Here is a 16,621-nt window from a genome sequence, read left to right on the forward strand (position 1 = left end):
CGGCGGGGGAGGCGCAGTAAAGGTGACCAGGGAGATCTGGGTCCGCTCTAACACTACAGCATGGTAAATAGAGCTTATGGGCACTGATAAATGTAGGGTAAGAATTTTGTATTGATATTTGGTGTGCCATCTGTTCTTGTTAAATATTGAGAGGTTAGGTAAGTCTGTCTCTTCAAAAAAAAAAGCAGTTTTTTAGCAAACACTAAAGGTAGCTGTGAGAGGCCTGTTGCCATTCCTAGCTCAGTTGGTGATCTGTGATGTCCCTTTGACAGGTGACGTTTCCCTGAGGCCTCCATTTCCATGAATTCAGGGAGGGAAAAGGACTAGATGATTTCCATGGTGCCTTTGGAATAAACATTTATGACTCCAAATGAGTACTCAGCTGCCAGAGTGCACATTTGGTGAGGCCCTTTATGGGTGAGGGTTTTGCTGGATGCTTGAAACAGAGCTCCTAAGATATAGATCTTTGTAGACAACCTAATTGCCTTTTAACTGGATGAATTTGTACTTACTCAGCTAACAACGCTATTGCTGCACCAGTGCCTTGAGTGCAAAACTGTTAGAAGACCTTGAACCCATCAGTTAGGCGAGCAACAAAATGATAAAAGCAGCTTCCAGCTCTAACGTCCCCTGGATGTATTTTATCAGAACGGCTGGAGGAGGCCTGAGGAATGGCCAGGGGGAGAAATGCTGCCCTCACAGACACCTGCCCTGTCCCCCGCAGAAACCGGTCGGTCAGGTATTGGAGGGCAGGCATTCAGCAACGCGGAGAAGGAGTTGCTGGCTTGTGGATTTGTAAATCTGTAAGGGGGAGCGTGGTTCATCTCAATCTTATATTTTCGCATTCTGAGGGATGAGGTAAGGATGTAGGAGTGTTTAGCACACGCCCCCTTCAGTCAACAAGGAAGAGAGCCTCTGTTCTCCGCAAAGGATGAATTCTGTAAATAAAAGCAGCAGGAGAGCTACCTGTCTCCCAGAAACATTAGGCACATATCAACTCAAGTCTGTGTGGGGAAAGAGACACGTAAGGTCCAAGCTTTGCAGCCAGAGAAATAAATCCTCAGCGAGGTGAGCCTGGACTCAGGGAGAGAAGCCCTAAATAGGCACCTTGGAATCGTGCTACCCCTCAGAATGCTGCTTTTCCGACCATAGTTTGAATCCTTTAAAAATTATGGAGAAGCCTTCGGTGTACGCCTGTTTCCAAGCTGGCTTCTTCGGAGAACTGTCCTGCCCAGTCTCCACAGCTGGGAAGAACGCTGGTGCTTTGCCGCAGGAACTGAAGCTGGGAAACCAGTGAAGCACGCTCGGCAAGGCTGCAGACGAGGGCGCTGTCTCTGGGCAGCAGCTCCCTCACTCCAGCCGCACAGCAGTGCCCTTCCTTTCAACACGCACCACATTGCCTGACTTTCTTCTTCAGTGCGGCCATTCAGGCACAATAAATGATGCAACATATACCCAGATTTCTAAGCCTGTAGCTTGGCCTTCAGCAAAAGTTTAACAAGATTAGGACTCATAGTGGCCTTCAACCTGAATTTTATCAAACCGAGGATTAAACGCTGATGCCATCTTTGTTACTTTAAATTCCTTTACCAAACTCCTTTTGGTATATATCTCTCCCCTTTTCTTTCTTTCTTCCCTCTCCTTCTTCCTCCTTCCTCACGCTCTCTCACACACCTGCATGCTCACACTCATGCTCTGTCACATGTGCTCACACACACGCACATGCACTCTCAGTCACACTGGCACGTTCTCCTGGAACTCGTAACCTTTTTCTAGTAAGTGTGTGTGTCTTGATTTATATGCGTGTGTTTAATGAAAAGAAACCATGAACAGTAGCATTTTCAGAAAACGGAGGTAATCGAGGGTTTCTTTAGGTCAGAAAATTTGAAAGCGATACTCCAGCTCTTTAGGAAACCTTTTTTTTTTTAATTAGAAAATAAAAGGAAAGCTGTCAGAATAGATTGTTTCTGCATTTCTCTTCTGAAATGTGTCATAAACTATGAAAAGAGCCTGGTGATGGAGATGGTAACAGGTGCGTGAAGGGAACTTGGACCGTACAGCAGCCTTTTGGTTTATTCCCCGTGTCTGTGGGCCTGACAGAACCTAACCCTTTCTGTTGAAGACATGCGTGGACAAGTGACTGTGTCACATCCTCCAACAGTGTTACTCCCTCAGTCTGTCCCAAGAGGCATTTATTAAAGACGAGGTTTGTTCAGTCAGCTCTCGGGTGTGTAATCGCACCTGGAGCCAGACTCACAAGCCAGGAGTCTCACTGTTCAGTGGAATACGCATGCTTCAGATTCCATATTTCTCTTGTGCACTGTTTTTTATAATCACTAATGTGAGGACACTTCACACAAAAGCTTCCCCCTAACTGGAAGGTCAAGGCAGTGAGCTTCGCGGCACTGGGGGATTTGTGATCACGGTATTTCTCTCTACCCTTCATCGAGGTTAGACTTGCTGTCATCATCATCATGACCTCGCTGAGGCCCTACTGTAGTAAAATTGCTTGTCAAAGCCACATCTCTAAGAGGATTTCCCCAGAGTGAGCTCTTTACCAAGGTGGGCAGTCACGTTTTGGGGAATTTCACATGTGTTTCCCTCACGCATGTGCCACTGTTTCTTTCCAGAAATTGGCCCTGCCTCCGTGATGGTGGGGAACCTGGTCTCTGGGAAGAGGATTGCGCAGGCCAGCGGCAGAGACCTGGGTCAGATAGAGGACAACGACCAGGCCCGGAAGGTGAGAGCAGAGGGGCTGCCTTCGCTGGGTCCCCGCCCATCACCCTGATGCTGAATCCACTTCCTACCCGCCTCGATTCTGCAAGAAACACCCATATAATTTTATAAGAAAATGTGCTTATGCCCTGGCTGGTTTGACTCAGTAGTTAGAGTGTCAGTCCAAGCACCAAAAGGTCGTGGGTTCAATTCCCCGTTAAGGGCCCATACCAGGGTTGCAGGTTGGATCCCTCACCCTGATCGGGACCCATGCGGGAAGCAACCAAACGATGTTTCTCTCTCATATCAATGTTCCTCTCTCTCCCTCTTCTCCCTCCAACCCTCCCATCCACTTTCTCTAAAAAAAACCAACAAGAAAAATATCCTCCAGGCGAGCATTAACAACAACAACAAAAGAATAAGGAAATGTGTTTCTGAGGGGGCGCAGTGCTGTAGAACGTGTCCCAGTGGCTCAGAAGGGTGGGTGACAGTCCCAGGACTGGCAGGCCCGGGGCCAGGGTCTGGGTGGCCCTGTTTGGTCCTAGAATCCTGAGCACTTGTTCCTAGTTTCCCACCAGCCCTGACTGGGCACTAAACTGCCTCACAGTGACCTTATAGCAAAGCTTTAGTCCAGTGGTTCTCAACCTTCCTAATGCCACGACCCTTTAATACAGTTCCTCATGTGGTGGTGACCCCCAATTTCATTGTTACAAATTGAACATAATTAAAGCATAGTGATTAATCACAAAAACAATATGTAATTATATATGTGTTTTCCGATGGTTTTAGGCGACCCCTGTGAAAAGGTCCTTCGACCCACAGGTTGAGAACCACTGCTTTAGTCCTTTGATTGTACAAATGCAAGAAAACATTTGTTCAAACCCGGATTTGGGAGCCAGACCTCCTTAGAGCAGCCTTAGGAACAGAGCAGGAGCCTTCGGCTCACTCCACCACAGACACCTTCCGATGTGGCTTCAAGTCCCTTTATGACTGTTCAGCCTGGAGAGCTTGCTTTTTTAATCCTCACGCAAGAATGTGTTAATTGGTGAGAGAGAGAGAGGAACCGCCATTGGTTGCCTTCCCGTGCACAACAGCAACCTTTTTTGGTGTGCAGGACGACACTCCAACCAACCGAGCCACCTGGCCGGGGCAGCCTTGACAACTCTTAAGAGTCACCAAAAGGTGGTCCCGCGTGTATGGCTACCAGGAAATCTGACAAAATCAACCATTTGAAATACTGGGAATTTGGCAACATACGTAGTGAGGTTGAAAGCAGTGGCTGTGGTGTTTCTCCTTCCGGCACCTCTGTTAGTAACGAGGACAGTGCAGACCTGGTGCTTCCTGGATCCTGACCGGAGGGCTGAGTCAGCACGATGCGCGTGGCCTCTGGGATTTGTGGTGCTCTTGGATGACATAGGCGTGGCCATTCTGAACAAGTACCCGAGAGAGCCCCTGTTACATCAGGACAGAGCTGACCGCCCTGCCACCCAGAAATCAGATGGCATCTTCAGGACGCCCTGGAGAGGAGTCTGTGTCAGCTGCTCCATCTGTGGGGCCGAGGGTGCAGTGCTCCCACCTTGGGCAAGTGTCAGAGAACTTCTCCACGTCTGAACCCAGTCACGGCAGAGCTCTGAGCACCTGCGTGTTCTGTCGACCATATCTGTCAGGGCGTCCTCATTCCTCTGTGGAGACACACTCCAAAAGCACTCAGACAGACTAGACCAGTGATGGCGAACCTATGACACGCGTGTCAGAGGTGACACGTGAACTCGTTTTTTGGTTGATTTTTCTTTGTTAAATGGCATTTAAGTATATAAAATACATATAAAAATATAAATCTTTGTTTCACTATGGTTGCAAATATCAAAAACTTTCTGTATGTGACATGGCACCAGAGGTAAGTTAGGGTTTTTCAAAATGCTGACACGCCGAGCTCAAAAGGTTCTCCATCACTGGACTAGACCCATTGAAATGTTGAGATGAACCCCCAGTCCAGGGGCCCGGCCCTAATGTCTGTTCTTTGTTCCAGTTCCTGTTCCTGTCAGAGGTCCTGCAGTGGAGGGCCCAGACCACCCCCGACCACGTCCTGTACACGCTGCTCAACTGCAGGGTGAGCTGCTCCCGGGGGCCGCGCCCTCTGCTCTTTGTCACCTTGCTGACCCCATCCTGTCCCTTCTGTCTTATGTGATTTCCTTTTAGTTATTTGTTGCAATTTTTACTGAGACTTTTTCAATTAAGAAGGATTTCTTTTTTATTTTTTTGTTTCTTTGTTTTTCTGATTTATTTTTATTTATATTTTTGGGGGGAGAAGGATTGCTTTTAAATATAAGGGTTTATGCATCTCTCTCATATTCTAGCAAATTTTTGCAATATTTCTCCCCAAAATGAGTAATGAATGATTTCTGCAACCAAGAGCAATTACAGATCTATGGGATATTTACATCCTTATTTTATTACTGAACTACTTTTTTGTAAGTAAGAAGTTATGTTTTAATTATAGACTTTCATTCTTAGAATGAAAACCATTTCTATTTTATAATGAAAATACTTTGATTAAAGTTTTAATTTTACTTTAGCTTTTCAAGTAAAATTAAAGTTTACCTTTATTTTGTGACGTGTGTTCCCGTCCCCTGACCCCATGTTTAATCACTTGCTGAAGCTAGACACTTGGTCTTTTGGGAAAACATGTTTACTGGGAATGTCTCAGACCCTAAAAGGAGCTTTATTAGAAATAACAGGAAGTCGGGTGGGGCGAGCTGGAGGTCAAAGCCATGAGCATGGAGAAAGGGTGGGCCCTGGGCAGAGTTCCTTGAGACGCAGCCCACTGTTTCCTGGGACCTCTGATGTGGATGCAGCTACATCCTGACCATTCACAGGGTGGCAATGGCTCAAGCATCTGCGTCCATCCCACTCTCCCCAGCACGTAGGCACCCTTATCATGACACTCAACCTGCCCCAAGGTCAGGAGTATCATTGCTGTCATTGTTATCAGTGTAATTTCCACTTACATCACGCTGCCAGTTCAACATTGTCCAATAGAAATATAACGCAAGCCTCACATGTAATTTTATATTTTCTAAAGGTAATACTTAAAAAGGACAAAAGAAACTAATGAAATTTAAGAATTTTGCTTAATATATCCAAAACATCGCCATTCCAACACATGGCCACCATATCGCCAGCGCTTGCCTCCCAACCCGACCCCGTCCCCAACACCCTCCATGGCGTCGTAGTTTGTTAACTGAGAACTCTGCTCCTTGATCACGGCTCATTTAAGATGGGGAACCATTGGTTCCTGCCTGAGTGAGGCTTCCTGCCGGCTGCATCTCTGTCCTACACGGCAGTGCCCTGGACAGGATAAGAGTTGTTTACAAGATTTATAGGAAGTGAGGACGCAGTTCATGGCAAATCACGGAAAACTTACATTCACATACTTGGATCTTGTTTACGTGCAAAAGACCACCTGTTATTTTTTTAAATTTATTTATTTTTTTTAAAATCTTCACTGGAGGAGGAGGAGATTTTTTCCATTGATCTTCAAAGAGAGTGGAAGGGAGAGGGGAGAGAGAGAAACATCCATGTGAAAGAGAGACATTGATTAGTTGCCTCCCACACTGCCCCAACCAGGACCGGGAATTGAACCTGCTGCCAACCAAGGCATGTGCCTTCACCAGAATCTAACCCACAACCCCTTGGTCTGCAGGCCGACGCTGTTATTTTATTTTTTTAATGGAAACATAAGCCAACTCTTAGCTTTTCTTTTTACTTGTAGCAGCTTCTTTAAAATTTTAAACTATAAATCCTATTTGGCTTTTTCTTTTTTCTTCAATTTTTTAGGTGTTATTTCATTTAATGTAAAACGTTAAAACAGTGGCAGGTATGCAGACACTGACACTGAGATGTGTGATCTGCAGGTCAGGGACCGGGCAGTGGGTGGCTCTGCATTCCCATTCTGTCAGGACAGTACCCAAGACCACTTTTAGGGAAGTCAGCCTGCGTTCTCTGGGAAGAACTTGTACTAGAACCATCTTCTTTAGAAGTAGGTTTCCATGTGGAAGCCCCGGCTTTTCCCTTTGATGGAGATGACCACTGACCTGAGGGTAAACAGCTACTACTTCGTGGACCCCTCGCCCATAACATGTCATGTTTTCCTTCATGATGGACACTTTGGGGAATGAAATGTGTAACTGCGAGCCAGTGCTGTTTCTCCAGGGGTAAAAGGTTAGGTTGAGACCCCACGGAACAAGTGGTGATGGACATTCTGGGACCAGATGTGACCTGTGTCCCAGGTGGGCTCATGGGTGGTGGAGTCACGCCATGTCCAACCTGCATGCTGGGGAAGCAAGGAGAGGGAACACCATGTTGGACTTACCGTGAAGTAGCCTCTTTCCAATGGGGCACCTCCTAGGGGGATTTTTGAGAATAATTTTGGTTGGTCCCCAGTCACCCCATGTGCTGACTCCACATGTGACCAGGCTCACCTGTCCATCCCTGTAAACCCTGTGACATGGCAGGCCACATGTGAAAACAGGTTCCTCAACATGAGGGACTGAATGCCAATTAAGTTAACCTTTTGTGGTACCGATCACGGGAGTTTTCATGAACCAGAGTCAAATGCATTTCAGAAACTTTTAATTGCTGGATGGAGTCACCTGTGCCCCTCAAATCTTTATGCTTCCGCCGTGACAACAAAGGGGGTTATTCACAGGGGTCAGCATTGCCCTCCGAAAAGTGGGGAGAAGACCAGCTCCAGAAGTCCAACAGCACAGACCAAGGACGCCTGCTGCTAGAGATCAGAAGCCATAGCCCTGGGGTCCCAGTAACAGGAAGGTCTAGCGAGGCAGGCACAGAACGATGAGCCCGCCTGCCCCCCACCAGCGGCACCGCTGGTCCCCGTTCGGGTCTGGAGTGCAGGGCCAGCTTTTTTCCAGGACAGCAGACGTGGGAGCATCCGGGGGCAGGGATGGTCCTTCGCCTCCAGTTTGGGGAAGAGACAGAAACATGGATGTGAGAGACACACATCAACTGGTTGCTTCCTGCATGCACCCCTACTGAGGCTGAGAATTGAGCCTGCAACTGGGGTACATGCCCTTAACTGGAATCAAACCCTCGACCCTTCTGTCTGTGGTCTGACGCTCTAACCACTGAGCACCGGCTAGGGCTGACCTCCTTGACTTTGATATGGTTTTTCTTTCCTTTAAAAAAAAAAAAATTTTATTGATTTTTTTTAAGAGCAAGAGGTAGGGTAAGGGTGAGAGAGAGAAACATCCGTGTGAGAAACATCAGTAGGTTGCCTCAAATGGGTCCAAACCCAAACCCTGGGTATGTGCCCTGACTGGGAATTGAATGACCTTTCAGAGCATGGACAACACTCCAACCAACTGAGCCACACTGGCCAGGGCTTGATGTGGTTTTTCTCAATAAACATTTTCAATTAGTCTTACTTTCCATAGCACAAGTCCTACAGGTTTGATACTAATCTTACTGCCCATGGCAGTTACACTTAAGACCCAGAACCACTAGGTTGATATTTGTTAAAGGTTTTCCTATGTCAGGTCAAGTAATTATTTTTTAAAATATTTCTTATGAGCACAAGTATATCCAGATGCTGCTTAGGGGCTGTACTTCCTGGCTAGCAGGACGGGAGGAGAGTGATTGCTGCTGGTTCCAGGACTGGAGGGGGTGATGAACACATTCTAAAACTGACTGTGGTGGTGGCACAACGGTGAATGTGCTAACAGATACCTAATTGTCCATTTTAAATAAGTGCGTTGTACGGTATATTCACTGTATCTCACTAAAGCTTCTGCACACAGGGTACAATAGCAAACTCGCTGACGTGTGTCCAGCTGCATAAGCGAGCGGAGAAGATAGCCGTGATGCTGATGGAGAGAGGGCGCCTGCAAGATGGGGACCATGTGGCTCTCGTCTACCCACCAGGTAAAAAGGCAGGGCCAGCAGCTGCAGGAGACAGCTTGTGGCACCTGTGGGGGCTTGATGGCTGGAGTTGCGGTATTGTCACCGAGAATTGCTTACTCGTCTAGTCCCTGCCACTGGCCGGGGGCTACGCTGCATGCTATAGGACTTTTAGGGGCATGAATGAAGCGGTATTTCACAAAGACTCTCATATTTAAACTTGTTTATTAGAGCTCTGAGGCATTTATTTAATCACTAGTAGTTAAGTTGAGAAATTCCTTAGACAGAAATTACAGGAATTAAATTTAAGGGCTGCCTTAGCATCTCTTGCCTAAAAGAACAGGCCAAGTTGAAGTTAGTGCTGACACTTAACATAACCCCCGGGAAGAGAAAAGAACGTGTTTAAGGTGTTCGTCGCCCACTTAACCTTCCGACTTTTCCAGGCTAGTATTTCTGCTGATAGGGATGGCAGCCATTAAATGGTTTGATTTGTTTCAAGCAAAAACTTCTCATTTTCTTCTTGTGTAGGAATAGACCTTATCGCAGCTTTTTACGGTTGCCTGTACGCAGGCTGTGTGCCAATTACCGTCCGCCCCCCACACCCACAGAACATAGCAACGACGCTGCCTACCGTGAAGATGATTGTGGAGGTAACACCGCCTGGCATGTCTGGGCGCTTCCTCCTGCCCTGGCCCTGAGTGTCGGGCTCTACACCAGAGCTGGGCCTTCGGGGAAGGGGCTGGCTGTGGGATTACATGGGAGTCTTCAACCCAAGTGTTGGGGCAGCATGGGCCTCTGCCCTCAGGGAGCTCCCATCGAGTGCTGGAAGCAAGAGCCCAACTTTGCATGGAATTAGGGGCTAGAGGACAGCCCTGCCTCGATACCTAGAGAGAGCAGCGCCCCCCCCCCCCCAGAGAGGGCATCCCTACAGGCACTGCCCCAGCAAACCAGATCCAGTAAAAAACTCGCCCATTTTTTATACTTCTTTTGTCATGGTTTATAAATGTCCTATTTGAAAGCATAGATTTATTTTAATTTTTTTGTGTCAGGGGGAGTTTAAGAGGACCAGGAAAGCTTTTGCCCTTTGGAGGAGGAACCACAGGGGACGTTAGTTTGGGGGCCCCACAAATACTTTTTTGTCACTATGTTGGAGTATTTTCATGGTCATTATTCCTGTTAGAAAATACGGGGTTTTTGTGGACATATGTGGCATTTCCAGTAGAAGGGCTAATGGTGTCAATAGTGAGGTTAGAAGCTCCTTTCTGAGTCCAATCTTAACAGTGGATCCCACTCAGCTATGGACACGTTCAGGGACCTCAGTGCCCACGTGCTCTGCGTGGCGCTTTGTGGTCCGACTCTTGGCTCCCTCGTACCTCTGCTGGCCAACGCTAGCTCCTCACAAGGAGCCGTGTCCCTGGTAGTGCAGCCTGCTCTGAAAGCCACACAGCCTCTACACACAGCGCACACACGTGTGCAGTGAGGGTTCCCCTGCGGTTGACCTTCCTTCATCCATTCTGTTCTCTGACTCTCAGGTGAGTCGCTCGGCCTGTTTAATGACAACACAACTGATCTGTAAATTGTTACGGTCCAGGGAGGCAGCTGCGGCCGTGGATGTCAGGGCGTGGCCCCCCATACTGGACACAGGTCAGTCCTCGAGCTCGCTAGGCACAGTTCCTTCTCTGCTCTCCCATTAGGTCAGCTGTGCTAATAGCTTCGCTTTGCTCTCCAGATGATTTGCCAAAGAAGCGGCCGGCCCAGATCTACAAACCCTCCAACCCGGACACGCTGGCTTACCTGGATTTCAGTGTGTCCACGACTGGGATGCTAGCTGGAGTGAAGGTGAGGGTTGGTCTGCCCAGGGTGCAGTGAGCCCCCGCAGTGATGGCCATTTGTGTTCTGCGTGAAACGTAGAATGAGGTGTAGATAGTGTTTCATTCAAGCTATAAAATGTGTGGACACTTCAGTAGTAACCTAAGCTGACTGCTTCTTTCCAAATGTTCCAACTTTTTAAAAAAATGTAAACACTGCCTGACTCACCCTACTGAAAAACTGCGTAGGTTTTTCTTTCCTCCTGCTTCTCAAATCCAAACATTCTTTCTGTTGTAAAACTGCATGAGAGCTTCTTGCTCTTTAAGGGATTCCTTATCACTCGCTGGACCGCTCTGTGCAGCTGCAGGGACCCCTTTGCCTATGTCTGCCCTCTGATGTAGGGCCCTCCAGGCTCAGGGACGCCCTTAGCGAGATGCTGTTAACTTCCCTGTAGCCTCAGGAAGCCCTTCCCCTCTTATCTCCCTCTGGGGTCTGACTGCTGAGTTTGCATAATTTAAAAGGGGGCATCTTAATAGGTGAGGTTATATCTCATTATATTTTTGATTTGTATTTTCCTAATGATTAATGACAGTGAGCATCTTTTCATGCAATTATTGGCCATTTGTGTATCTTCTTTGCAGAGATGTCTATTCAAGTCCTTTGCCCATTTAAACAAGTCTTTTTTTTGTTGAGTTTTATTTTCTCTATATGTTTTGGATATTAATCCTATATGAGATTTAAAAAGTTTTTCTCCTGTTCTTTGGGTTGACTTTTTTTTTTTTTTACTCTGTAGACAGACAGTATATTTTGATGCACAAAATTTTAAATTTTTGTTGAGTTCAACGTTGTCTATTTTTTTGTTGTTGGTGGTGTTTGTGTCTTTCTTGTCATATCAAAGAAAACATTGCCAAATCCAATGTCAGAAAGATTTTGTCCCATTCTTTTGTCTAGGAATTTTATTGTTTCACATTTATGTCTTTGATCCATTTTGTGTTAATTTTGTATCCAGGGATAGGTAAGAATCCAGCTTTATTCTTTTACATGTGGATATCCAGTTGTCCCAGAACCATTTGTTAAAGAAACTGTCCTTTACCCAATGAGTGTGGTCTTGGCACACTTGTGGAAATTGTTTGACCATATATAAAAGGGTTTGTTTGGGGGCTATTTTATTCCATTGTTTTAAGTGTCTGTCTTTATGCCAGTACCACACTGTTTTGATTATTGTAGCTTTGTAGTAAGTTTTGAAATCAGGAAGTATGGAACCTCCAGCTTTGTTCTTTTTCCAGAATGTTTTGGCTATTCAGGTTTTACTGAGATTCTATATGAATTTTACAATGAGCTTTTTTTTTTATTTCTGCAAAAAAAACATTGAAATTTTTTATAGAAATTGCACTGAATCGGTATTGTTTTGAGGAAGTACTGGGTAGTATCTGTGACTATAGCATATGTTTCCATTTATTTATGTCTTCTTTAATTTATTTCAGGAATGGTCTATAGTGTGAATTATATAAATCTCTCACCTCATTGATTAAGTTAATTCCTAAGTATTTTATTCTTTATGCTATTGTAATGAGAACTGTTTTAATTAACTTTTCAGATTTTTCATTTAGTGTATAGAAATGCAACTGACTTTTGCATGTTGACTTTTTCCCTGGTAATTTGCTGAATTCATTTATTATTTGTAGCAATTATTTTGTGACACCTTTAGGGCTTTTTACATATAAGATCATATCATCTATGGACAGAGATATTTTTATTTCTTCCTTTCCAATTTGGATGCCTTTCATTTATTTTTTCTTACTTAATTGCTCTGGCTGAAACTTCCAGTACTATGTTAAATGGAAAGGGTAAAGGCAGGCATCCTTGTCTTGTTTCTCATCTTAGAGGAAAAGTTCAGTCTTTCACAGTTGAGTATGATATTTGCTGTGGGTTTTCATATATTGTGTTTATTGTAGTGAGGTACTTTCCTTCTATTCCTAGTCTATTGAGTGTTTTTTATCATGAAAGGATGTTAAATTTTTTCAGATACTTTCCTGCATCAAATGAGATGATGATGTATTTTTTTCCCTTCATACTCTTAATATGAAGTATTACATTCATTGACTGTCATATGTTGAGCCATCCTTGCATTCTAGGAATAAGCCCACCTGGTTATAATGTATAAGCATTTTATTGTGCTGCTGAATTCCATTTTCTACTATGCTCAATTATATGTTGAGGTTTATATTCCAGTGTTCATAAGGCATATTGATCTATAGTTTTCTTTTAGTCTCTTTGTCTGGTTTTGGTACCAGAGTAATGCTAACCTCATAGAATGAGTTAGGAAATGTTCCCTTCTCTTCAATGTTTTTGTAAAAGTTTGGAAAGGATTTGTATTAGTTTTTCTTGAATATTTGGTAGGATCACCAGGGAAGCCATCAGGTACAGGGCTTTTCTTTGTTGGAATTTTTTTTTTTTTTCTGATTTGATCTTTTTACAAGTTAGACGTTCATTCAGATTTCACATTACTTGTGATTTAGTCTTGGTAAGTTTTGTGTTCCTTCTTTTTAAAAAAAATATTTTGTTGTTTCAGAGAGAGCTAAGGAGAGCGAGAGATAGAAACATTGATTGGCTGCCTCCTGCACGTCCCCTATTGGGGGTCGAGCCTGCAACCTGAACATGGAATTGAGATAATGCTGGCCTCTTGATTTTTTTTTTTGGAATTGAGAAGGATAGGTGTTAGTTCTTCTTTGAATGTTTGGTAAAATTCACCTGTGAAGCTATCCAGTTCATAACTTTTGTTTGTTGTGAGGTTTTTGAATTACTGCTTAAATTTCACTAGCTGTAATTAGTTTATTCAGAATCTCTGATTCTTCCTGATTCAGTTTTGGAAGATTGTATGTTTCTAGGAATTTGTCCATTTTGCCCAGATTGTCCAATTTGTTTATGAATTTTCCTCTCAACACTGCTTTTGCTGTGACCCATAGATTTTGAGTTGTTGTGTTCTCATTTTCATTAGTTTTAAGGTATCTTTTGATTTCTTCCTTGATCTCATTGTTGACCCATTCATTGCTTAGTAACATGTTATTTGCCCTCCATGTCTTTATGTTTTGGTGTTGTACTGTGGTACTGTGTTAAGTCCTCTATTTCTTTACTTACCTTATGTCTAGTTGGTCTGTCCATTATTGATAGTGGTGTATTGAAGTCTCTTATTATTGTAGAGTTACCTATTTCTCCCTTCAGTTCTGTCCATTTTTGTTTTATATACTTTGATGGTTTCTTACCAGGTATATAGATGTTTATAATTGTTATACCTTCTTGCTGTATTAAACCTCTTATTAATATATAATGCCCTTTTGCCCTTTTTTTTTTTAATCTCTTGAAACCTTTTTTTATTTAAAGCCTATTTTTCTGATATAGCTACCTCTGGTTACTATTTGCATGAAATATCTTTATCCATCCTTTTACTTTCTAACTATTTGTGTCTTTTACTCTAAAATGAATCTCTTGTAGGCAGCATATGGTGGGATCATAGTTTTTTTATCCATTCTGCCAATTTCTGTCTAGATAGAGAGTTAATCCACTTATATTTAAAGTAATTACTGATAAGAAGAGACTTCTTTCATCTTACAATTTTCCATATGTCTTAATAGCTTTTCTGTTCCTCATTCCCCATATTACTTCCTTGTTTTGTGCTTAGTTGATTTTTTCTAGTGAAACATATGAATTCCTTTCTCATTTCCTATTGTGTATATTCTATAGCTATTTTTTTGAGGCTACCATGGGACTTCCACTTAACATCCTAAAGTTATAACATCCCATTTTGAGTTTATAGCAGCTTAACTTCAGTAACATACAAAACTGTTCTTGTAGAGCTTTACCCCACCTTCTTCAGTTGTCAATGTCACAAACGTATATCTTTATTCATCGTGTGTCCCCAAACATATGATTATAATGTTTTAAATGCATTGGTCTCTTAAATTATATAGGAAAAAAATGTGGAACTTAAACCTGAAGTTAAAAAACTTGTTGAAATTATACTAGCTTTTATAATTGCCCTTTAGATACATTTACTACGATCTTTACTTGTTCAAATGATTTTGAGTTATGTCTAGTGTCCTATTTCAACCTGTAGAGATCTCTTGAGAATTTCCTTTACTCAGATTACTCAGATCTAAGTGTAATAAACTCCTTCAACTTTTTTTAACCTAGGAGTATCTCTTTTTTTCTTTCTTTATTAAGGTATTACATATGTGTCTTTATCCCCCCATAACCCCCCCACCCCACTCACATTCATGAACCTAGGAGTATCTTAATTCTCCAAAATTAATTGCAGTTACCATCCAAGACTCCCCTAGAAGTTGTAAGCCTTTAATAAATCCCAGAATTCCAAACTAGTTATATGATATTCTTCTCTGCAGTTGTTGTCCAGGTGGGAATGTAAGTTCCTGCTGCTTCCTGCTTCATCTTCCCAGAATCCTTTCCTCTGCTTTTTCAATAGAATTTGAGGTGATTTGCAATATAAAATGAAACAATTACTCAGAAACTTAAAAGTAAAGATTAGTTTTCAGACCATTTAGAGTAGATATGGTAGTACTGAAAGTAGCCTTCTACTGTCATAGCCAAAAGAAAAACATACTTTTGATCATACATTTTCATGATCTACAGAAATGGAAGCTATAATATTAAATCTTTGTTCAATGAAGCTATTTCTGCTTGAAACAGATAAAAGGATCTACATTATTACTTCATGGTTATTACACTTCATATAAGTATAGATCCTAGAAATCTCAGAAAGATGAATACTAAACTTTTTCTTAAATTTATAAAAGATTTTTTAAACTTTGGACTACTGAATGTGTTAGATGAGTACTTGAAATGAAATATATTTGTGATATCATTTAATGAAAAACCCATATGCTTTAAATACTGACGGGCATAAAGAGAGTTGAAATTATCTGGCTTATTATCTCCTCCAGAGAGAAAGCCCTTCTACCTCTGATTGCACAGGTCACCATTTTTTTCAGGAAAAAATTTTGACTCAATTTCAGGTTTTGTACAAGAATGTCTTTGAGTATTCAATTAGATACCAAAAGTTAAGAGAGGCAAGCTTATCCAGTAAACTGTTTTCCCCATAATGGGCACTATGGAATGCCTGACTTAGTATAACACCCATGAGTATTTGTTTATATGTTCAACTTAAGTTTTTAATACTGCCTGCTTAAAAGTGTACTTGAAACTCTGAAGGGTCCTATAGATCCTAGGTACACACTTGCTCAGTGTCATCAAGGCAGTCAGACGGAGGACTCCCATAGGGCACCTACAGTTTCCTTTAGATGAATCACTCGTGGCCTCTGCACAGGATAGTTTAGCACTCATGGGGCTCTTCCTTCCACGGAGTGTGCTCTCCCACTTTCCTGATCACTTTCAGTTGGTGTGTGCCCAGGGCATGGACACTTCCTGTAACTTCAGTCAGTCCTGCCTGAGATCAGTCACAGATACATCCTAACAGTAAGCACAGGTGACCGCATCCCCGGTCCCTCCATGTTCATTTATCCACTCTCAATGTGTCTTTGGGAGGAGAGCATTAAAGTTTGTTGTTCTTGGCATTGGGAAGGCTAATTGTTTATCCAAGTACAAGTACACCTTCATAAGAATTGGGAGTTTTTCTTCTTCTTCTTTTTTTTAATCTTTATTGTTCAGATTATTACAGATGTTCCTCTTTTTTCCCTCCATAGCTCCCCTCCACTCGGTTCCCACCCCTGCCCAGGCCTTCGCGCTACCCCCTCCACACCCCCCACTGTCCTCGTCCATAGGCATAAGCTCTTTGTCCAATCTCTTCCCTTACCCCCCACAACCCCTTCCCCTTGAGAATTGTCAGTCCACTCCCTTTCTATGCCCCTGATTTTATTATATTCACCGGTTTATTCTGTTCATCGGATTTTTTTAGTCACTTGATTTTTAGATTCACTTATTGATAGATATGTATTTGTTCAAAATTTTTATCTTTACCTTTTTCTTCTTCTTACCCTTCTTAAAGAATACCCTTCAGCATTTCATATAATACTGGTTTGGTGGTGATAAGGTCCTTTAGCTTTTTCTTCTCTGTGAAGCTCTTTATCTGCCCTTCAATTCTAAATGACAGCTTTGCTGGGTAGAGTAATCTTGGTTGTAGGTTCTTGCTATCCATCACTTTGAGTAT

At 43.0% G+C, this 16,621-nt stretch overlaps 1 protein-coding gene across 1 annotated transcript in view; it reads left to right on the forward strand.

Annotated features, from left to right (window-relative positions):
• Window positions 1-16,621, forward strand: part of DIP2C (disco interacting protein 2 homolog C) — a 178,441-nt gene that overhangs the window by 115,401 nt on the left and 46,419 nt on the right. Inside the window, exons 23-28 of the mRNA XM_015560308.1 lie at window positions 2,631-2,740; window positions 4,745-4,825; window positions 8,532-8,655; window positions 9,160-9,281; window positions 10,164-10,275; window positions 10,361-10,470. Coding sequence (XP_015415794.1) covers window positions 2,631-2,740; window positions 4,745-4,825; window positions 8,532-8,655; window positions 9,160-9,281; window positions 10,164-10,275; window positions 10,361-10,470 — 659 coding nt within the window. The remainder of the gene's footprint in view (window positions 1-2,630; window positions 2,741-4,744; window positions 4,826-8,531; window positions 8,656-9,159; window positions 9,282-10,163; window positions 10,276-10,360; window positions 10,471-16,621) is intronic.

The sequence above is a fragment of the Myotis davidii genome, unplaced genomic scaffold (assembly GCF_000327345.1).
Source record: "Myotis davidii unplaced genomic scaffold, ASM32734v1 scaffold194, whole genome shotgun sequence".
NCBI classification, from domain to species: Eukaryota; Metazoa; Chordata; class Mammalia; order Chiroptera; family Vespertilionidae; genus Myotis; species Myotis davidii.